At 43.4% G+C, this 24,512-nt stretch overlaps 1 protein-coding gene across 1 annotated transcript in view; it reads left to right on the top strand.

Annotated features, from left to right (window-relative positions):
- tnikb (TRAF2 and NCK interacting kinase b) overlaps positions 1-24,512 on the top strand; it is a 50,662-nt gene that overhangs the window by 16,008 nt on the left and 10,142 nt on the right. The window contains exons 10-20 of the mRNA XM_080418153.1: positions 531-893; positions 3,003-3,167; positions 6,837-7,088; positions 9,265-9,371; positions 9,763-9,863; positions 10,977-11,056; positions 16,365-16,546; positions 17,357-17,471; positions 21,847-21,955; positions 22,744-22,920; positions 23,401-23,544. Of these exons, the coding sequence (XP_080274279.1) occupies positions 531-893; positions 3,003-3,167; positions 6,837-7,088; positions 9,265-9,371; positions 9,763-9,863; positions 10,977-11,056; positions 16,365-16,546; positions 17,357-17,471; positions 21,847-21,955; positions 22,744-22,920; positions 23,401-23,544 (1,795 nt within the window). The remainder of the gene's footprint in view (positions 1-530; positions 894-3,002; positions 3,168-6,836; positions 7,089-9,264; positions 9,372-9,762; positions 9,864-10,976; positions 11,057-16,364; positions 16,547-17,356; positions 17,472-21,846; positions 21,956-22,743; positions 22,921-23,400; positions 23,545-24,512) is intronic.

Genomic DNA, 24,512 nt, shown 5'->3' with positions numbered 1-24,512 from the left:
ACAGAAAAATCCACTCCAGTGAGTCAGTGACCCATGGCAGGTTTTTTCTGTGGTTCTGAAGCCTTTTCAGCTGCAATGAAAAAAAAAACGATTTGCCTGCGGATGTCGCTGTTGAGGGATTTTGCCTGTCAATCATCGCCTCTGCTCCTCCCCCCAAAGGAGAAGGATAGGGGAGGGGATGGGAGGGACGGAGAGGGGGCGGGATTAATGGACTGTGACATCAAAGTCCATTGGCAAATCACAGCACTTTTCTGAGCCTAATTATTCAGAAAACCCAAGACCTCAGAAAATCCACTGAATGTTCAAAGTTCAGTTTTTGGGGTGTAGGTCAGAAAACCAAATAAAAACCTGAAAAAAATAATAATTATGTCGTGAAACCTTTAACAAAAGCTTGTGACTAAATAATAACTACATTAGATCTACTGGAACTAGATACTTCCTGAAAAGTAACAGTTTGGACATACTACAAGGTTTCCTTCCGACAGCGATGATGATACAGGGTATAAGTGTAACCGCCCCTCACTCTGCAGGTGATGCGTCGAGCGCAGAGCAACTCTCCCCGCATCCCTCCCAAGAAGCATCACTCCTTCAACCGGCCGCGCGACCCGGCCCCCGACCTCTCCGACCTCCTCTTACTCCCCGGTTATAAGCCTCGCCGCCGCCCCCCTTCCTACCCCGCCCACATCAGCCCCGCCCGGCAGCGGCAGATGATGACGACGACGCACCAGTCGCCGGAGCACAACAACCACACGCCGAGGATCCGCATCACCTGCGCCCCCGACCCCCCCGCCCCCGATCCCTCCTACGCCTACTGTCAGCCAATGGTGCGCCGGCGCACCAGTCCCGTGAGGAGGAGGAGTCCGGACTCTAGAGGGCGGAGCCCCGGACGTCGGGTCAGTGGAGGAAAAAGCGGTTTCTTCTTAAACCTCCCTTTGTCTCCTTTTTTTCTCCCTTCCTCCCACAGACTGTCTTCTTTTTCATCCCTCTGTTTTTACTATTCTCTCGTTCTCTGTGCAGGCGGGCTCACTAACCCTGGCTGGCAGCTTGGGCTGGTTCTGATTCTGTTCATCTCTCCTATTAATCTTTTTACATCCCTTACTTTATCGCAGTGATTCTCAACTTCTTTTTTCATTTCAAGGATCACTAGTTTGATATGACCCGGACCTCGATTTACAATTACAATTTAGACAATTACCTTATGCTCTTATCCAGAGCGACTTACAGTAAGCAAGGTAATCGCGTACATTGAATGCAGAGAGACAGTGTAGTGCCTCAAGAAACTATGATCCCAGGTTAACAGAGAACCTACAGTAGCATCTGTTTAAACAACATGACATCTACATTCTTAACAGTGTGGTCAAGAAAACAAACGTGTAACAAAAACATGAGAAGGAGTGACCATGAGTGGTATTCATTTGATACCATTTTGTGATAAAAGAATCTCCACTGTAAAATCCTCTGTTTACTTAACTCAGAGTGTACACCTTCAGAGTTACTGACCCCAAAGCGTTAATTTGGGCCCCTGTTGGTCCCCGGACGCGACGTTGAGAAACACTGCTTTATCGTATCTCATCTCATTATGTCTCTGAGCAGACCGACTAACTCAGGATTGGCCGGTTTTAAACGTTAACACTGGCTCCATCTCTCCTATCTCTCTGGGCAGGTTGATTCAGACCTCAGATCTGTGGTGTCAATGAGGCTCCCATATGTTCTAATCTAAGCTAACCCCCAAACCCTCCATGTCTAACCAACTTCTTTTTAATTCTACGTGTAGAAACGCATCTATTCACAGTGCAGTAGATCCCCGCGGATCTAAAGTGAGAATGCAGGCGTGGTGTCGCTCCCCGTGGGAAAAGATCTTAATCGTTCTTCTTGAATGTTCCTGTTGGGTCTCTCTCCCTTATGTTTTGGAGTTAACATTTGGGTGATGTTCTTCACTGCATGTCTTGGGTCTCCTGTGCTGAGACACAGCACACTACTAATTTTAACATTTTTATCATTTTCTGACCTTTGTTTGGTATTTTTCTACAGACTCTCAAAGTCTTGGTTTATAATATTGTTTTCTTACTTTCTTTCTTTCTTTCTTTCTTTCTTTCTTTCTTTCTTTCTTTATTGCTTTCTTTCTTTCTTTCTTTATTGCTTTCTTTCTTTCTTTCTTTCTTTCTTTCTTTCTTTCTTTCTTTCATTCATTCATTCAGTCAGTTTCTAACTTCATCTAATTCCCCCTCTCTCTCTCTCTCTCTCTCTCTCTCTCTCTCTCTCTCTCTCTCTTTTAAAAAGTGCAGTGTTCCATGTTTGCTCCATATCTCTATATTTATCTTAGCACAGTGTGGGACTTGTTTGCTAGTTTAAATCCAGGCCTCTACATACTGTATAACCTACATACTCACTTACATGTGAGTGTCCCTCCTCACATGTAAATCTGCATGTGTGCGCACACGCACTTGTGCACACGCACGCACGCACGCATACATACATACATTTAGGGCAGGTGTCCAGGTCTGCCCCCTGGTGGAGAGATGTAGGCCACCTGCAACTATATCAGTCACTGTCTGATTCTCTCTGGAGACACAGAGGACAGAGCCATACCATTCATGAGCGTACACACACACAAACGCACACACAAACACACACACACACACACACACACACACACGCACACGCACACACACGCACCATCATCAGAGTATATCTGGTTTAACCCATTACATAAAAGATTATTTTACACATGCAATTACTTTATCTCTGGAGTCAAAACATATACAAAATGTGCATTCTTTTGGAGTGTGTGTGTGTGTGTGTGTGTGTGTGTGTGTGTGTGTGTGTGTGTGTGTGTGTGTGTGTGTGTGTGTGTGTGTGTGTGTGTGTGTGTGTGTGTGTGTGCGCGTGCGTGTATACGTATGCATGTACGTGCACGCATGTGTACACATTTACATGTGTGTGTGAGTCTGTACTTGCATGCGTTTAATGCACGTTTGCATACATGTTTGTGCATGCCTCAGGCGGAGGATGGTTCTAAGATGAACCGACACAGTTCTCCTGCGTTGCAGCACAAGGCCTCCAACCGGATCTCCGACCCGTCCCTGCCACCCCGCTCCGAGTCCTTCAGCAGCGGGGGCATCCAGCAGTCCCGGACCCCACCCATGCACCGCTCCGTTGAACCACAGGTGGGCGCTCTGATCCATAATCACATTAACAATTTGAACCCTAGTTTCTCAAACCAGACAATTATCCCACAATCTTCGAATGCTACATTGTAGAGTCTGTAACTACGACCTCCTGAAAGATGCGAACAGAAGCTGTCGTTTGTACGTCATTTCCATTCATGAAAATATATTTGAAAATATCTTTCAATGGTCTGTCTTGAACCCTAGCGTGCATATAGCCTGAGGCGAACATTTGTCAAAAATATCCAGTCTACAAGCTTCCGGTCAACTAACTATATAGCCTAAGGTTTAGTTGGTTAATCATTACATATTAGATTAGATGTCTTTATTATCCACAAGGGAAAATTGTTTTGCTCAGGTCTAACACATTTGCATGTTTCCACATTGGTTGGTTAGCTTCGTTGCTGGCTCTCTCTACACAATCCAATGAATAAATGAAATATTACTGAATAAATGTTATTAGTAACGCTAGTGTTTTTCCACATGCGAGGAATTTAAGGTTTCTCTCTTCATACAATACAAATAACAAAAGACAGATTTTTTTTGATTTGATTTGAACATTTTATTGGAGGATAAACCCCTTGAGATGCAGCATCTCGTCTTCCAGGGGGTCCTCAGGCACAACACACAAACACTGACACAAAACAATCACATAACATACAACAACAACAAAACATACACATAAGGGCTCTCACACCATCCCAGACCAGTCTACATCTGTTATGCCATAATAAAAATAATAATAAAAATGAAAAAATAAAATAATAATAAAACAATCAATTATGAAATCAAATTCAACAAGAATACATGGCAACATATGTCATTTCCAGTCCGAAGTCAAAACCCATAACTCCCCAAGCCGACTCCGCGAACCCCGATTGTCCTTCCGCCAAGCCAACTTTATGAATTTAAAAGCAAGAACAGTTAGATTTTAGGGAATCAAGCAGAGATATTTTGAAAACAGAAAATGAAATAATTGATCTAAGTAAAGTGGATAAATTGTTCCAATCAGAAGGTGCTTTAAACTTAAAAGAACGTCTCCCAATTTCTTTGTTTATATCGACAGGTACCTCAAAAACAGGTTGTTGTGTATGTCTTAATGGGTATCTTGAACTGAACGGACGTAAAAGCTCTTTCAAATAAGAAGGATAATTAAAGTAAATACATTTAAAAACAAAAAGCAACCAATGAAAATGTCTCCTATCATGAGGAGATAACCAGTTTAACGTATCATACAGAACACAGTGATGTGTACTGTAAGGACAGATGATGTTATGTTAAACTTATGTTATATGATATTAAAGAATATGAAATGATATAATAGAATATGATATCTTCTATATAAAGTTCGAGGTGTCTGTGTGTGGGTCTGTGTGTCTGGAAAATATATCCTTATATGGCCATGCATGACATCTCAGTGCTGAAGTTTATATGTCTGTGTCACAGTACTGACGTCATGGCTGACTGACATAGACTGGCCGTGCTATACCATAACCAGAACAACGCTGGGTACCGATAGACAGACAGTAGTGCTGATATCATAGTACTGACATCATAGACTGGCCTCCAAGTACTTTGTGCCTGTTTTGCCCACTCATTGCCAACATTTTGCATGAATAATGGTTATGACCTACTTTTTCAGAAATACCCGCATCAAATGTAAAACAAGGTTTTTCAGTGTAGAACTTGAATGTCTGAACATATTTTAATTATCTAGTTATCAAAACTGCGTATTTTGACATGATAAATTCAATTGGTGGCAATAAAAATTCAATTTGGCTTCTAGTTTTCAAGATGGCGGGCATTTTCGACAAAGAATTCACAGTTTTCTGTCGTAATTCGATCAGAAATGAACTGTAGTTACTGTATATTATAATTTAGTGTCCCAAATGCTATCTAATCAGCCCTCTTTATACACCAACTCAGGGCCGGCCACTGGCATAAGCAGTCTATGCGGTTGCTTCGGGCCACAACCAAAGACACAGAAATTGTTCAGACTAATTGAGAAACCTGTGAACATTCCCACCTCAGAAGATCATAATTCTTGAGAAAGCTTGGCCTTTCTTTCTTCCAATGACTCCTGTTCAGTCATCTCTGGTGATGGCAGATCAGCGTTAGTCATATCCAATGAAGATGTCTGCTCTTACACCTTCCTGGCAACTAGACAGAGGGAACTGATGAGATGACTCATAGGGAAGTACATTCGGCATCACACTTCTGTGATGATGTGGTCAAGAAGAGGAGCAGCCATGTTTCATCTGATGTACTCTTCTATGGTTTCTGAAGAAGCAGGAAAGAAAGGCCAAACTCGCATGCAATCAAAAAGTGTGATCCTATGTTCTACCGGAATGTTCATAAGATGCTCAATTAGCCTGAACCCTTACTGTGACAGACTGTGATTCAAATGACAGGTGAGAATTATCAGCCTGGTCAGATTTTTCAAACTTGCAGTGGTGGACAGTCACAGTAAGTACACTTGAGTATTGCACTTAAATAAATGTTTGGAGTATCAACAGCTAATACAATACTTAAAAGTAATATATTAGTCTTAGAAATGCAAAGGAGTGCGTGCGATTTGGTGGTTGTGCTGGGAGTGTTTTGAGGCCACAAACGATCTTGCTTAGGGCCACCAAAATCCTAGGGCCGGCCCTGCACCAACTAGTAGTTTAGTTAGTTGTAGAATTGTAGTTAGATAGCCGCACCTGAATTAACAGGATGTGCCAGCGCAGGAAAGCCGAGCCAAGTGTAATGGGGCTGCAATTACCCGGATCGTGTACAGATCGCACTGGACTTAATGGCACTGGATGAACGATCGGGCTAGGTGTAGAGCACTTTGTTTGAACCTAGTTGTAGCCCATATACCTGAGTGTGCTTACAGTAGATATTCTGTATGGTTAGGTGGTAAAAGGATAGCCCCTTGGTCTAAACCGTTACACCAAATGTCCACTTCTAATCGACTGAGTTGCACAGCTCAAACTGACTGGAGAAAGTGTTTGTACACTGAAAAACCTTGTTTTACATTTGATGTAAAAAATCTTGAAAAATGGCCGCCATCTTGGATTTTCAGGTGGCTAACGGCTTTATTCATGCCACATTTGGAGCTTGTATCACATTCTTCTGAAATATTGACTTAATCTATGTCATGTTATGATAGAATATATTGCTGACCAGTTGAAGCACTTTTAAACCCATTTATCAGTGATTTTCTTTTTTCGTAGTTAATGCACTTAGGCTTTGTAGGGCAGAATACCTGAGCTACTTTTCTGAGCATAATTCCCTTGCTCAAGTGTGCTGTATGATATATTCCTGTGTGTGTCTGTGTGCGTGCGTATGTGTATGCTTACATGCTTGTATGCTTACATGCGCTTCATGCATTAACACACTCGCCTCGCCACTTAACGTTTCTCACCCTGAATCCCTCCCCTCTCTCCTTCTTTTTCTCTCCTCCTTCCACTGCTGACGCTGCAACTCCTCCTGCACCTCCTGCTGCAAACTCCACCACACCACACCCCCCCCCCCCCCCCCCACCTCCCACTCTCCATCCCTGACTCCTTAACCTTCTGCACCGTGTGAACCCAAAACCTTGATCCCCGTCCAATCATCTGATCCGTTACCGCCCACGTCGCTCCCTGGTCTCTCTGTTGGATGGTCGGTGGTGTTTTCCACCAGATGGCTCACCTGGTGCAGGTGAAGAACCACGGCCTGTCGGGGTCTCAGTCGCTCCACGACCCGCACGCCGTCATCTCCTCCTCGGCCTCGGTGTCGCCCTCGCGGCCGCCCATGCCCCGCCAGAACTCGGACCCCACCTCCGACAACAACCCCTCCCCCGCTCCTCCGCCCCTGCCCCTCCCCCTGCCCCTCCCCCGCCTAGTCCCGCCCACCGCCTCTTGGCTCAGGCCGGATGACGACACGCCCCCCAAGGTGTCTCTCTCTCTCTCTCGCTCTCTTTCTCTGCATGCTTTGACCTCTTTGTGTGTGTGTGTGTGACACTGTGTATGTTTGCATATCGTCACTGTCAGGCAGAAACCATGTTTCATGTTTAATTTTTTTAAATGTTTTTTCATAAATGAATGCACTATTTCATTATATTAAAGTAGCGAAAATAGCAGGTCTACAAGCTCACAAGTCATTTGCTATTTGAAAGTATTTAAGTGTGTCTGTGTGAAACATTGGAATACAGGTTATTTTTCCATTCCCTGAAAAGTAAACATTTAGACATACAGTACAGTACAAGGTTTCTGCCCGACAGCGAAAATATGTGAGAGGATGTGCCTGGGCACGTGAAAGGTTGTGTGTGTGTGTGTGTGTGTGTGTGTGTGTGTGTGTGTGTGTGTGTGTGTGTGTGTGTGTGTGTGTGTGTGTGTGTGTGTGTGTGTGTGTGTGTGTGTGTGTGTGTGTGTGTGTGTGTGTGTGTGTGTGTGTGTGTGTGTGTGTGTGTGTGTGTGTGTGTGTGTGTGTGTGTGTGTGTGTGTGTGTGTGTGTGTGTGTGTGTGTGTGTGTGTGTGTGTGTGTGTGTTTGTTTGTTTGTTTGAACCTGCTTGTCTGTATTTGTAAGGACCAAATCTCCTTGCAAGGATTGCTAGATGTGCAAAATCGTGGAGCCTGAGGACATTCTTCAGTTTTCTAGTTTTTAAAGGGCTTTAGGGCTTCTTGCACATGGAGTCCGATTTTGTTGCATGAAAAAAAAGGTGACAAAAATTGAATTTTGGCTATTTCACAAATAGCTAAAATATTAGATCTACAAGCTTGCCTATTTTTTTTGCTATTCGTCGTATGACAAAGTATATAGGGCTTATGTGGTTGTGGTCTTTCCTTACACACACATACCGTACTCACATGCTAGCACTTTAGCTACATGGAGTATTTGACACTAACCAGGGTGATTGTGCCTGTACTGTACTTGCAGGAGCTATATTTAGCCTCTAGTACAGTGAATGGTGAACTGTCCCCAACTGATGCCCCCAAGGACTGTCAGTGTGAAAAGTCACTTTTCTTGACTTTATAAACTCATAGACTCTCCTATTGTCTCTCTGGACTGTCTTTCCTGCACTAGAAAGGCAGAATCAAAGGGGCCTTTCGCTTTAACCCATTAAAACTGGGAACGCATTATGTGTAACCACTTTAACCATTATTTTATACTTTGGCTGTTCAAAAATAGCAGATCTACAAGATCATAGCGTGGCACCAAGTGCCGCGCTATTCACCTGTTTCCTAGGCTGTGTGTTTTCCACTTCCTGTCGATTTCATTGGATATCATTGGTCATCTGACCAGTTTCATTGGATTTCATTGGATCAAATCGACAGGAAGTGGAAAACACACAGCCTAGGAAACAGGTGAATATATTCAAAGATTTGCAAAAAAAAAAGCTAATAAAAAAAAAAAATCTGATCTACAAGCTCATAGCGCGGCACTCGGTGCCGCACTATGAGCTTGTATACCTGCTATTTTTTAATAGCCAAAGTATAAGATAATGGCTAAAGTGGTTAAAATTGAAAATTACAGATGCTTTCCCGGTCTTAATGGGTTAAAACACTTCTGAGGTCAGTTTAACGTCCACTCAGGCTTTTGTGTGCAACCCAGACAGTTTTTAAGTTGCTTGATTCAATACGTGTCTCAATACATGTCTGCTTGATTCAATGCGTTTCTTTTAAACAAGTCTAAGATGGTTACAATGACAGAAGTTCAATGTATTTTGCATGTCTGATCTAATCAAATATACATATTGAATCAAGCAACTTAAAAACACACAAAAGGGGTGCACAAAAAAGCCTGAGTAGACACAATGACCCCAGAAGTGTTTTAAAGTAAAATCCCCCGTTAATTGCCAAAAATATAATAATAAATAAAGTATAATAAATATAAATTGATATGTCCAGTTTAAGAGGCTGATATAATATATAATGTTTTGGCTATAAAAAAAATAATCCTGGGGTTGATTGTTTGTTTTCCATCTAGGGGCTTGCATTGCATGTCGCTCCTATGCTTTCTATCTTTCTTCTTTGTCCTGTCTCTGAAATGTCCAAGAAGAACGACTTTCAAACCAAAAGATGTAGACCTAAATGTTTTTTTGTGGCGTTTGCTGTACATTTACTGTAGGTACCACAGAGAACAACGTCCATATCTCCTGCCCTGGTCAGGAAAAACTCCCCAGGCAATGGCCCTGGTCTGGGAGCTCGCCATGGAGCGCACCTTATACGAGCCAGGTACGAGCGCACGCACGCACGCACGCACGCACGCACGCACGCACGCACGCACGCACGCACGCACGCACGCACGCACGCACGCACGCACGCACGCACGCACGCACGCACGCACGCACGCACGCACACACACACACACACACACACACACACACACACACACACACACACACACACACACACACACACACACACACACACACACACACACACACACACACACACAGATGTTTCAAGAGGATTTCACGTACAGTATTCCCCCATGACTGAGACCCTGTTGCTATCTCTCTATCTACCTGTCAATGTGTGTGTGTGTGTGTGTGTGTGTGTGTGTGTGTGTGTGTGTGTGTGTGTGTGTGTGTGTGTGTGTGTGTGTGTGTGTGTGTGACCATAGCAACCCTGACCTGCGGAGGACCGATGTCTCCATGGACACACCTCTGAAGAGGACAAGCAGCGGCAGCTCATCTAACTCCAGCACCCCTAGCTCTGAACGAGGTACACACACACACACACACACACACACACACACACACACACACACACACACACACACACACACACACACACACACACACGTACAGACAAAGACACACACAGACACACTCGCACATGCAACACGTTGCATTGCGGCATGTTGTGGCCTTGTAGGTATATTTCAACTATTTTGGAGACATTTTATAACTGAAAGTAACTTAGTCATTGTTAAGTCTGGAAGTCAGGAAACCCCTGTCTGTCCGTATTTTTATCCTCAGTGGGTTGACCAATCAATCTGAACTTGCACACAGGAATTGACCATTGAATTTTTCAGTTTCCCCAAATTTAAGCTGTTCATTAGCGTTTTTGTGAACTCTGTCGGGCTGTAAGCAGCGGAGTTTCAGAGTTACTGCGCATGTGCAGCCACATGGGCTCTGTTGTCACGGTTATGGTCGATTTGGACATTATGGCCTAAATGTGGGACTGTCAGGCAGATATTGTAAATGATATGCCCGGCCAGATATTATCATTGGTGGGCCGGTTCTCGCCCACAGGCCGCCTTTTTCCTACCAGTGCTATAGGATCTGTAGCCGGCGGGTGGACCTATCTTTGGGGCTACAGTATACACACAACACCACACAGAGAACGGCCGCACACACAGACCTGGCCCAGCACTACAAAGTTATAAAGGACATGAAACATAGGCCTTATATCTGATCTGATATGAGCCACCATCTATGATCTTCACAAGTATCAAAAATAAAGCAGTATCTATACAGTATATTTTGTTGTACAATGAATTACAAAAAGCAGATCTACAAGCTCACAATGCGGTGTGAACATGTAGATCTGTTATTTTTAATATTTTGCAGAAAAAACATGTTTTGTAAAGTTCAGTGAAATTTGTATTCACTGAACTGTGTGTGTGTGTGTGTGTGTGTGTGTGTGTGTGTGTGTGTGTGTGTGTGTGTGTGTGTGTGTGTGTGTGTGTGTGTGTGTGTGTGTGTGTGTGTGTGTGTGTGTGTGTGTGTGTGTGTGTGTGTGTGTGCGTATGCGCTCGTGTGTGTGTGTGCACGCTCGTGTGTGTGTGTGTGTATGTGTGTGTGTGCGCTCGTGTGTATGCGTATAATTCAGCCAAGGCTGATGGTTCGACAGCACCTTCTCAGGAGACCAAAGATGACAACAGAGAGTCTTTGCGACCTAGTAGACCTGCAGTAAGTAGACAGACACACACACACTCACTCGCACGCACGCACGCACGCACGCACGCACGCACGCACGCACGCACGCACGCACGCACGCACGCACACGCACACACACACACACACACACACACACACACACACACACACACACACACACACACACACACGCATTCAGACTGGATCATTGTCATCTCTGACCTAATCTCTCTGGACAGATTCAGTTTCTTTTTTTACCAAATGGGTTCGCAGATTCTCTCTGACCTAACATTTCTTGTCATTTCCACCCCCTTTCATGTCCTCTCCTCTTTTCTTCGCTTACACTCTGTATCCTTCTGCATCCCCATTATGTATTCTCTTCTTCCTCTCTCTCTCTGTCTCTCTCTCTCTATCCTTCAGAGCTATAAGAAAGCTGTAGATGAGGTTAGTGGCATTTTTCCTTCACACTGCTCTGTCACTCCATCTCTGAGTTCTCTCTCTCTCTCTCCCTCTCTCTCCCTCCCTCTCCCTCTCTCTCTGAACAGAATAGGTTTATACAGCAGTGATGTGGCTGTTGGGGGTTGGGTGGTTTAGTAATCACGGTGTATGTTTTTAATAGGCAAGTGTTCTGAACCAGATTCTATTATTGTCTCCGCCAGGCCGAAGGTACACATTATCTCTATAGTCCTGTGATCAAGACGGATCTGTCTGAATTTTCATATTCCATCTTGATGGGCTAAGATTGGCATCTAAAGTTTGCATGAGTGGTCTGTTTTGAACAAAATGCCTAAAATCATGAATACAGCATCTGATTGCCATGAAACTTCACATTGGCCTGTTATAGTGCCACCATGAGGCCAATTAATTTGTTCTGCTAGTACTCCTACAGAGTTTGTCCAAACATCACGCAAATCTGTACACATTATCTCTATAGTCATGTCATCAAGACGGACCTGTCTGATATTTCATATTTCATCCTGATTGGCTAAGATTGACTTCTACTACCTGGCCTGGCGGAGACCTGTACTCGGAGGAGCACATTTTTCTAGTTGTTTTATGTCTCATTTAGCTATCATAGCTGCATCTCTTTCAAACTCTTTCTCATTGCCTCATTCACTATTTCTGTCCCTTTTACTCTTTCTCTCTCTCTCTCTCTCTCTCTCAACGTTTACCCCTTCTCATCTGTGCTTAGGAGGAGCTGGTAAGGCACCGGCCACACACACACACACACACACACACACACACACACACACACACACACACACACACACACACACACACACACACACACACACACACACACACACACACACAAATGTAACACACCCCCTTCACGTGCACGGCCACCTTCCTTTTGCAACCTACACCAGTGGTGTCCAACCAAAGTGTCTTTAGAGTCCAAATGTACAGCAACCAATCGCTGAAGTGAACCAATCAGGTCATTCAAATCCTACACTACCCGTATATCAAATCAAATCACATTTATTTATAAACCACATTTAAAAACCTAGCTCGTTGACCAAAGCGCTATACAGAACACAAGGTAATAACCATAACAGCTCAAAGGCACAAGATAAACAATCAGCAATAAAACACAAATAACTATGCAAGAAACGTCTCCAGCGTGCACTGGGACGCATCGTCAGTGATGTATCCTGGGTCTCACAACATCAGACACTGCCGGGGATGATCAGGCCCCGGCTTGCGTCCCAGCAGCAACCCACGGATCAGCCTTCTTGATCCACAGCCATCTTGTGGCTTTCTCTGCGGCTTAGCTTGCGGATTCAATGGCCCTCTTCTTGGCCAGCCCTGTAACGCCCAATCGACTGAGGACTTTGCAGAGTAAGCGTCCCGCAAAACCTCTGAAGCCGACTTCTATAGGGCTCATACAATGTCCTCGACCATATCAGAGGGATTCCCATGCTTGTGAATAAAAGAGAGTCTTGACACTGGTCATTAAACGGAGGGGACGGATCTGATAGGGAAGGGAATGCTGTTCCACAGTCTAGGGGGCTGCGACAGCAAAAGTGCGGCCACCCCTGAGCCTAAGTCTAGTTCTCTGGACCATAGGTATATAAACTTAGATACCTCTCTGGCCGCTGCTGTTCATTGGAGCAGGGAGAGCCATTCCTCCTAATGCATGTATGCCCATTATGAAGTAGGTCTCTCCACAATTAAAATAAAGTAAAGTAAAATCATAACTCGCTGAATTCTCAACCAGTTTTCACACGGTTTGGTTTGTTACAAATGCACTTATGTTGATACAAGATGTACGATAAAGGATACTTGGTTAAATAAAATAAAAAGGGTTTTCATACCAAAACACTTGATCTTACATAGATAATAACAGTAATGGTGATAAAACAGGGGGGGGAAAATTGTCTCCGGTACTTATGTACAACGCAGGCATATTTCTTGCAGTGGAGTGCAGTGGAGTGCACATATTATGTGGGGCAAGCTGCCCCACATAATATGGGGGCGGCGTTGATGTGTGTCCAGTGGCCAATGAGGCGTCTACGTATTTATGTCTAGATTGCTCGGGAGAGCTATAAGCCCTAGGTCAGCTGACCTGAGAGAAATTAGTGTATTGTGGTGTAAATTTCTTATGTCTTCCATAAGTGGCACATGATTGGGCATCACTGGCCTTCTGAACTTCACAACGTGTCATCATGTAAAGCAGTGGTTCTCATACTTTTTAATTTCAAGGACCCCCAGTTTGGTATGCATTAGGCCACGGACCCCCATAACTCTGGGAGTGTGCAAATGGAACCAAATGGACCTGTCTTGGTCCATTTGGTTCCATTTGTACACTCTCAGAGTTACAGACCTGTAAGGGTCCATTTGCTTCCTAACTATCAATCATTTAGCTGGGGAACCCCTCTGGAACCCCCCTATGGACCCCTTGGGATCCCCGGAACCCCACTTTGAGAACCACTGATGTAAAACACCTCTGCTTGGGAACGTGCACACTTGCCTGTTCACCGCAGCTAGGTGATTTTGTGACCGAAAAGGTTGTCGGTTCAAGTCCCAGCCAGGTAATTACAATAAAAAAAACACAGCTTGACTGGAAGAAATAAGCGGTTGAGTTGACATTAACCTCTTTCATGTCATTATAGGCAAAACTTTAAAAAAAAATTACTGCAGATCTTCAAGCTCACAACGCGTCGTACCACGGTGCATTGTGAGCTTGTAAATCTGTAAATTAGCTGAGTGACACCGTAGTTCAATGAAGTATATATCAAGCGGTTAAACAACCTACTATAGTAACCTGTGCCGTAAAAGTATCCCAAACATGTGTGGTTGTGAACTAGTCACATGGGTGTGCTGAGAATGGCACCTCCTCCCTAGGAGGGCATCTGTTAATCTATGGAATCTTGGTGAATTTATGACTTCTACCTCACCTTTAACCCTTGACCCCTGACTCCAGTCCACCGAGGCATGCTGGGATTTATGCCCCTTACTCTTCCTCTTCCTGCTTGGATCTCCTCCCCTGTAACAGTGACTAGACTCTGTGGTTGTTGCTGTTTATTTGTTCACTAACCACATAAACCCTAACTTTAGCCAAAAATAGCAGATCTGCAAGCCCACAACGAGCTAGTGTTGCTATTTTTGTCGAAGAGATTTGTTGTAGGCAGAAGAAAGCAGTCCAATTACAGAGCCAACTCAGGTCCAGTTTGCTAAGTCTAGAGGGTTTACGTGGGTAAAAAGAAAGCTGTGTATGTTTATTCTGGATTGAACTCGACAGCAAGGACATTTTTACTGGAAAATGGAATTAATTTTTATAGGCCTTTATTCCATGAAGGTTGTAGCATTGAAGTCAGCTGTTGAAACATTTTTCTTTCTAAAACGCGATGGCCACACACTGTGTTCCTCACAGGAGGAAACCAATCACTCTCCCTGCTCTCAATGGGTGTATTAAAAGCCCTTTTCTAAAACGCAGTGGCCACACGCTGTTCCTCCAAGCAGCAAATTAATCACAGTACCTGCTCTCTCAACAATGGACCTATTAATATCTCTCAAATGAAATAACATACCACGTCAAATGTCAACGGATGCATACCTTTATTATACTTTACTATACCACCTTTATTATACCATATTTTTTATATAATAATAATACCTTTATAGCGCTTTTCTAAGTACCCAAAGTCGCTATATATTTTTGGGCAGTGTAGCCGCCCCTATAAGTGGGGTTGGGACACCTCATTAGTACACATTTGCTGTACTGTGATTGGCTCATTAGTACACCCCTAGCTGTACTGTGATTGGCTGACTCTATTGGCTGACTCTATCCAGCACTGTGATTGGCTAGCGAGACACCCTGTACCCTGTACACCCCTGTACTTGTATATATTTGTTTTTCCCCTTTTGTTTTTTGTTTTTTTTGCTGTTTTTTTTTGTAATGATATTTGAACTGTGGTGCCACTATATATGCCTATGAATTGAATACCAAGGCCCTCATTGGAAACAAGTCCGCAAGGACTTTTATGAACGGACCTGTTAGACAAAGTATTTTAAATGTAACTGTGCTGTTTTACATTTTTTGCCTAATAAAATATTCAATCAATCAATCAATCAAACAAACAAACAAACAAACACATGATGACATTAATAACCTATAAATAGGACTATGCACTTAAAAAAAACATTTTTTTTTTAAGTGAGCTTCCATCACTGTGATGACCACACCGCCCACTTCACTGGGTGTGATTTTTTTGTATTAGCTGTAAGCAACCTGTCGCTCAAGTTAAATAAAAGCCGTACCTCTGCTGACTGTGAAAGGCTTTTTGGTGCAGCTGGATTGATCTTCAGCCCAAGAAGTAGAAGAACTAATTCAACACAACTTTGAAAACGGCTTCTACTGAAGCTTCTACTTTTAGAGACCTGGCTGTTTTACCTCATTTGAGATGGACAGTACAGTAGACCTACATGTCATTCCCTACAAATTGTTTACATTGACTGTTGTATGTGCTGCATACATACTGAACAGTATATGTGGTTCTACAAGCCAAGTCAGTCAAGTTTCTGAGGTTCTGTAAATGCATTGCGAAAACAAGACAGCAATATGTTGATATTAAAAAGAAAATGTACTTTTGAATACTTATATTTTTTAAAAGCAAGTACTCAAGTTCTTTATCTCAAGAAAACTTTAACTTAGTGGAGTAATATTTGGGACCAAGAGTATCTATACTTTGACTCAAGTACTGGGGTTGAGTACTTTGTCCACCACTGCATTTAACATACTAAACATTACCTAAAAGGCATTTTGTATCAATGCATATGGTAAATAAACTATTACAGCATCCTCTCCTGACCCTTTTCTTTGACCTTTGACCTCCAGGACCTGACGGCTCTGGCCAAGGAGCTGAGGGAGCTGCGTCAAGGGGAGGAGACGAGCCGTCCGCCGGTCAAAGTGACAGACTACTCCTCATCCAGTGATGAGTCCCACAGCAGCGAGGATGAGGATGGAGACGGCGGGAACAATGACGGGACCGTCTCTGTCAGCGACATACCTCGCATCATGTGAGTGTGTGTGTGTGTGTGTGTACTGTACTGTACTGTACTTGTATTACTATAGTTGTGTGGGCCAAATGTCCCTCTTGCTGATCCTCACAAGAAAAATAAATGTTTTATGATTAAGAATATTTGGGGAGTTAGGCTTATAATTAGGAAAATATTTAGGTTGGGGTTAGGATAATCTCTCAAGAACAGATTCCGAGCTGCGCTACTGTATCTGTCGGGAGGGCGATTCAGAAGGTGTGAACGTTGGCATACAAGTGGGCGGGCCTTAGATCAGGAAGCAAGCCACGCTTTACCCAATCAAACGTAGTGGGCAGGATTTACATCTGTGTGTTCGCCTTCTAATGTGTTCCCACTGGAAACAAACCAATCTATCAAATACGTCAAACAAATGTGCTGAAGAGGTTTTACATGTAAAACTTTTGTGTAATTGAGCAACTCTCATAAGTACGTTAGCAAAAAGCTTCGTCGTCTATAACATCCATGTTCCGTGGGAGAAATGTTGTTAGTGGGAATGAAAACATAGGCGCCCCCACCGGAAGAGAAGGGCTGAGGGCGGACCAAACAGGCCAACAACCTGTTATCAACAGAGCGGTTGTTGTCTATTGGGCGGTCCCCCCAGAGTCAAATTCAAAGGAAAAACAGCAGAGGGCACTGTTTTTTCCTTCTTTTTTTGACGATGGGTTCCCAGATTGGGGTTAGGATTAGGATTAGGCATTTGGAGGCTATGTGTAATGGATAGGCTTGGAGTTATGCCTGATCTATACTTACTACTACACAAATACGGTTGTTATTACTTTATGTGTCTGTCAGGCCGGCGGCAGGACAGGGTGCCAACGAGACCTTTGGAAGGATGGGAAGTCCCAATGATTCTCACGGCGGTTCCTACGCTCACACCTCCCAGGACGGTACAATGGTGATCCGTGAGGTGAGTGACCTCTCAACTCTGACCTTTGAACCTGCAAACCATCTGCTCTGCTGACAGCACACAAAGTGACACCACACACATTCATCAGCTCTGCATGCATGGCAACTTTCTATTTAGTTCCCTCGCTTTGTTCTCTGTGCGTGTGTGTGTGTGTGTGTGTGTGTGTGTGTGTGTGTGTGTGTGTGTGTGTGTGTGTGTGTGTGTGTGTGTGTGTGTGTGTGTGTGTGTGTGTGTGTGTGTGTGTGTGTGTGTGTGTGTGTGTGTTTATTCTGTATGGGTACATTGTCTGTGTGCATTTGTGAACGTATGTGTACATTCACCACACATAGATGTGTGTGTGTGTGTGTGTGTGTGTGTGTGTGTGTGTGTGTGTGTGTGTGTGTGTGTGTGTGTGTGTGTGTGTGTGTGTGTGTGTGTGTGTGTGTGTGTGTGTGTGTGTGTGTGTGTGTGTGTGTGTGTTTATTCTGTATGGGTACATTGTCTGTGTGCATTTGTGAACGTATGTGTACATTCACCACACATAGATGGTGTGTGTGTGTGTGTGTGTGTGTGTGTGTGTGTGTGTGTGTGTGTGTGTGTGTGTGTGTGTGTGTGTGTGTGTGTGTGTGTGTGTGTGTGTGTGTGTGTGTGTGTGTGTGTGTGTGTGTGTGTGTGTGTGTGTGTGTGTGTGTGTGTGCGCGTGCGTGCAGTACGAAACATAAATAAATGTGCTTGTGCATGTGGTTTGTTATGGTTGTTTTGAAGCGAGTGGCTCCTCACTCTGAGAGTTCACTGTCCCCAGCACAGTCACAAACAGCTCAGCTCAGCCCCAAGCTAGCTCTATAGGGACGCTCACACTAAAAGCAACAAAGCGATCAGCAGCCATTCATTTCCAATGGGTACTGGCTACACTGAGCGAGTTGGAGCTACGCGACTCCTGGCGACAACGTGGCAGAGATTTGGTGACCATGGGCGGTAAACGAAAGCTAAAGACATTTCCTGTTTATGCAAATGGTCAATGCCAGGATTCAAGCAACAACGGGCGACGGCCAATTTAAAACTAGCCGTTGCAAATGTGACATGACCAGGGAAACCCAGAGCGCACAGTGTACAACGATTTAGAATGAAAAAAAAAAACGTGTAGAATACACACATCACCTCTTGGGGTGCTGGGTTAAGATAGGATCATGAAAAGGAATGCAAACCGCACCGTCCGCGTATGTAATTTACTGGAGCTCATGAGTGTGCTAGGTATAATAGGGATCGGGATAATAAAGTGTTCAATCAATCAATCAATCAATCAATCAATCAAAGGGCTGGGCGATATGACTTCAAATCAATATCACGATTATTTCAAACCTTTGCCTCGGTTGCGATTAATGAACGATTAATAAAAGAACAAGATTTAGAGAAAATAGCAGATCTACAAGCTCACGTTGTGAGCTTGCAGATCGGCTAATTTTGCATGCCACCATTGTACAGCAAACATTTTTCGTGTCGATTGATTGATGTATAAGAAAAAATATATTAAAAAAAAATACTGCTTCTTGATTATTCGATTAACCTACATGAGCGAGATTAAGCTCTAAACGTCTGTTTATATTTTCCGGTTAATTGCCCAGCCCTAATCCACGCCCCTGTCGTCGCTTTGGATGTAAGTGTTTTTTAGGTTTTGGCGACTGCGATTTGGCAGCATACAGCAACAAAATCGCTTTTTGGTGTGAGTGCAGCTTTACCCCTCAGCCACTAACATAGTCCCCAACCTCTTAAATGTTTAATTTCCACCATGTCAGATGTATTAACAGCTTGTCTGCAGTAAAACCTAGTCATGATAACTCTGTTTGTCTGGTGGATTATAAATGGCCCATTCCGCCTCTTCCTCATTTTTTTAGAGCACTGTTTCTCAATGTGGGGTCCGGGGACTCCCAGGGGGTCCCCGGACCCCTGAGAACCAGTGCGTCACACTGTGACGCGTTGTTATTTTCAAAAAAAGTCCTCCTCTTATGGGGGCCCCTGGCACAAAGTCTTTTCAGATGGGGGACCACGGCCAAATACATCAATGTGGGGGTTCTTGGAAATCACCACTGCTTTCGGCATTCCAGAAATGCAGCCGCCATGTCCCTTTCATACAGTGTCCCGTCTATAAGAACATATGAACCCCCATGAAAGGTATTTTTGGGCACACAACATCACTGAACCGAACAGCCAATCACAGCCTATAGTTGCACCTTTTTGAGTGCCCCCCCGCCCGCCGCTTCTTCCTCTTTTTTCAGAAACATGGGGAAAGGAGGCGGAGCTCTGCCGCCAGCAACGGTTTCCCCGGCAACGCTAATCTGTTCCCTGGCAACGCCAATCTGCCTGATTTGGTGCAGCAAAGCACATCCCCTCTGGTCTCCCCTGGCGACGGCTCTGGGGCGCAAGTAGGTTGTCTGGTAACCGTAAGAGTGGGCACCTCGACATTGTGGGCACGTCCATGTTAAATTGGCAATTTATTCCCAAATGTAAAAACAGAAAGAAAAGAATTTTGGAAAACGGTCTGAAGTAATGCATCATTTCAACATTCTTGAACATTTGACATTTAAGGCCTAATATTTCTACAATTGCTACAAATTGCTACAAAACCTATGGTTAGGCTGTCATTAAGGGCATAAATAAGACGTGGAAGAGTACACTAGTATACTTTACATTACTTAAGACCATTTTCCATATTTCCTTTATTTGTTTACATTTTGGAAATAATTGCCAATTTAACATTGAGGTGACCACAAATGTTCCCACTCTTCCTGTATCCGGTTGTCCAGCCCCTCCTGTGTCAATCTGAACCTCCCTATCTCCACTTTGAACCCGTGACTCCTCCTTGTCCCCACTGCTCCTGCCCCAGTACCCCTCCTTTCCTCCCTGACAAGGAGGTTCACAAGCCCCCTATATTAATCAAATTGACATTTACCAGTGTTTCCCAAACGAGGACTTGGGAACCCATTTTTATGGGTCGCGAGTAAATATCACTTCTTCTTTTTTATTACGTTTCCTACAATTTTCTTTATTATTATTTCAAATGCATTTTTCAAAAGAATTTCGTCATACATAAAAAAAATATATATATTAATTTAAAACACTTTTAAGAAATTGTGAAAATAGTAGTGTGAGCTTGTAGATCGGCTATTTTCACTGTTAAATAGGGCTTGATTGGTTAATTGATCATATATTTTTGTGCGTTTGGGTCCCGGAGGAGACACCAAATTTCTCTTTTGGGCCTCGAGCTGAAGAAGGTTGGGAACCCCTGATCTATACCTCCCCATTTCCTACGTACTGTATACTGTACCTCCCTCTGGCTTCCTGTACCCCCTAGCACGGCTGCCAAACTCCTTCACATTGTGTGTGACTCACCCCCCCCCCCCCACCCATCCTAACGGCCCTCCAACCTGCAGCTTATGAATCTGTATATCGATGACGTCATTCACAACATCAGGGCCGGCCCTAGGGTTTTCGTGGCCCTAAGCAAGATTTATTTTGGTCCCCCCCCCCCCCCAAACACCCCCATTATAAAATCATTATGTCATGAGATAATTAGTTTTAATTGAATATTAAAATAATAACGCTAGTTGTTGGATAGGAGATACATGACAAAATTACAATATGAAAGTAAAAAAAAAAAAAAAAATGTTTGCCCCCCCTAGTGGTTGTGGCCCTAAGCGACGGCTTATATTGCTTATAGCAGCGGCCGGCCCTGCACAACATTAAAGTGTAATTGGAAACTTTTTCTGACTCACAATAGCGTGTCTCAACCTTTCTCTCCTTAGGGTGAATTCATGTGAACTTAGGAAAGAAGTTAGCTGAGAAGCAACTAAGTTATTTGGGAGTTTTTACTTGATAAAAAATGTGTCCGAGTTTTTTTCAGTTCCTTTCTACCTGATCACACCGCACTTGCATATGATTTTGTTTCCCTCTCTCACCTTCTTGTGTGCTCCTTTCTTTCTTTGACTCATTTGTTTTCTCCACAAATGAGACATTTAGATAAACATTTGCGGTATTTGGCTGATATATGTGCATGCATTGTATTGTTTACGGTACAACAGCTCTCTTCCAAACTTACCAAATTGTTAGAGGGGATTGTTTTAAATTAGTTGATTGACTGTACACTGGAATTAACCACTTAACCCCAGTGTCCATATTCTGGGCGGGAAATTTGCCAAAAATAGCCGATCTACAAGCTCACAACACGTCACAATGTGAGGCCTTGTGAGCTTGAATATTGGTTATTTTTGCCAAAGGATTTGGTGCAGACGAAAAAAAAGTGATGCAATTACAGAGCCAATTCAGGTCCATTTTTCGAAGTCTAGAGGGTTTAAGTGGTTAATTAATTGGTTTGTCCTCGCACTCTCCCTTCGATTGGCAGTACGGCATGGGTAGTGGGAGTGGCTCCAAGTCTTCCTTCACACCATTCGTCGATCCGAGGGTGTACGGGACCTCCCCTACTGATGACGACGATGAAAACTCTGCCTCCGGTTGGTGTCCTCTCTGTTTCAGACAGACAGTTTTACACAGACTTTACTGAATACATGAATTAGATCATCTCAACTTGGATTCTGTTCCTGAACTTGCACTGTTCAGTATTGGCTGTGCAGTGTGACTAATGAAATAGGACTGAAATGATATGCTATTGCTGTGTGGGAGTGACAGTTGTAACAGTAAGACACACAGAAAGTATGGGCTGTCACTGTGAGACTGTCAATTAGTGGCAGCCTGTCAACCAGTTCTTGCAATGACGGCCCATACGCTCTGGGGCTCATGTGCGCTTTAGATACCTCAATAAAATGATATAGTGTACTGTGCACTTGATCTGATCAGAAAACAATGTGTACGATTATGTCTTTTATTTTCCTGAACCAATTTTCTGACAAAGGTCACAATCATAAGCTTGTCCAGCCAGACATTGACTTCAATGCATTCCATCAAACTTCTGGCTCCAGTTTGGCTTTTTCAATACTTTATACTTTTTATTGGATTATTGGAAAACATCAGTTAGAAGTTACTTTGTAGATTTAGATTATGTTACAAAAAACATACATTAACCAATTACCATTTATACTTCAGCCATTCAAAAATAGCTGATCTGCAAGCTCACAATGTGTTACAATGCGACGCTCTCTGAGCTTGTAGATCTGCTATTTTTGAAAAGGTTTGACATATTTTGACACATTTGAGTTTAGCTTTGGTACTGTATGAATAAAATCGGAGTACTTCTTCCGCCACTGAAGCACACTAAACCTCTATGTGTGCGTTTGCCACCCAGCGCTGTTTGCAGACGAGCTGCTGAGGCAGGAACAGGAGCAGGCCAGACTGAACGAGGCCAGGAAGATCTCTGTGGTCAATGTGAACCCCACCAACATCAGACCACACAGCGACACGCCCGAGATCCGCAAGTACAAGAAACGCTTCAACTCTGAGATCCTCTGCGCTGCACTCTGGGGTGAGACGCAAAGACAGAGAAGGACTCGCATATCGTTGCTGTCAGGCAGAAACCTTGTATCAACTTTTTTTGTTTTGTGCCTAAATTAATGATAAGAATGTTGATGTCAAAGATGTCACTGGTAGGCAGGATTCTGAACTGTCCACAGCCCTCCTCTGAGACACAGAGTGAGTTGACAGAAATGGTGCCATCTTATAGTGAGCATTAGTAAGGGCCAATTATATGAAGATCGGTTGAAAATGGGTGAAATGGTCCTTTAACAAGTGCTTGTGACTAAATAATAACTACACTGGCTCCATTGAAACACGGTTCTTTTTTCAATTTCCTGAAAAGTCATGGGTTTGAACATGCAAGGTTTCCACGCGACAGCGATGAAATCTACTGTACCTAGTACTGCCCAAAAATACATTATACATATACATTGTACATTGTACATTATACATTGTGTGTGTGTGTGTGTGTGTGTGTGTGTGTGTGTAGGTGTGAACCTTTTGGTAGGAACAGAGAATGGCTTGATGCTGTTGGACCGGAGTGGTCAGGGGAAAGTCTACAACCTGATCAACCGACGGCGCTTCCAGCAGATGGATGTACTGGAGGGACTCAACGTTCTGGTCACCATCTCAGGTTAGGCACAGTTCATTAGTACTGAGTAGCCTTGGGGACCAACCTAGGCAACTTGATGCACACATACACCCCTGGACATGATGCTAGTATGTCACGTGTACACTCCCTGGACATGATAATAATAATAATAACTTTATTTATATAGCACGTTTCACAACATGAGTTACAAAGTACTGAACAGCAGTTGGGGCATAAATTAACAGCATTAACAAGTAAGTTAATTCTGACCAAGCAATAAAAACGCATTTAAGCAAACTAAAAGGAGATCAAAAGAACTTTGGTCTTGTTACGCACATCAACAAACAAACAGATACAGACATACGCAACACAATTATGGCAAATGAGGTGATCTAGGCCTAGGGGAAGGCTCCTGAACAGATGTGTTTTCAGAAGTTATTTAAAAGATGCCACAGAATTGGCTTTTCTGATTGCCAAGGGTAGGGCGTTCCATAGCCTAGGTGCTTGTACGGCAATGATGCTAGTATGTCACATGATGTACACGTACACCCCCTGGAAATGATGCTAGCATGGTGCCTGGACTTACCCTAGATGCTGAATGCAAATCAGGAAGGCATTCAATAAAACTTTTATAGACTTTGGTATGACTCTGCCGGGGATTGAACTCCCAACCTCCAACTCTCAGGGCGGACATGTCATAAGATGAGATAACATGATGTGAGATGAGATAAAATGAGATGAGATGAGATGAGATGAGAGTACATAAAAGGTTGGATTAGAAGAGAAGATAAGAGAAGAGGTTAAAGTAGTACAGAATAGAGTAGATTAGATTAGATGAGCTTAGATAAAATGATTTGAGGTTACAGTAGATAAAATGTAGTGACAAAAAGATTATGGCTGTTAACCCATTATCTGTGTAATTTTTTGTTTTTAGCCAAAAAGAAAAAAAATCATGAAAATGTGTGCAAATCTTTGAATATATATATATATTTTTTAAACTGAACATTTGT

The sequence above is a fragment of the Gymnoscopelus braueri genome (genome assembly GCF_963280865.1).
Source record: "Gymnoscopelus braueri genome assembly, chromosome: 21".
Lineage (NCBI taxonomy): Eukaryota > Metazoa > Chordata > Actinopteri > Myctophiformes > Myctophidae > Gymnoscopelus > Gymnoscopelus braueri.
The sequence above is the reverse complement of the archived record's forward strand: the minus strand, read 5'-3'. Positions and strand labels throughout refer to the sequence as shown.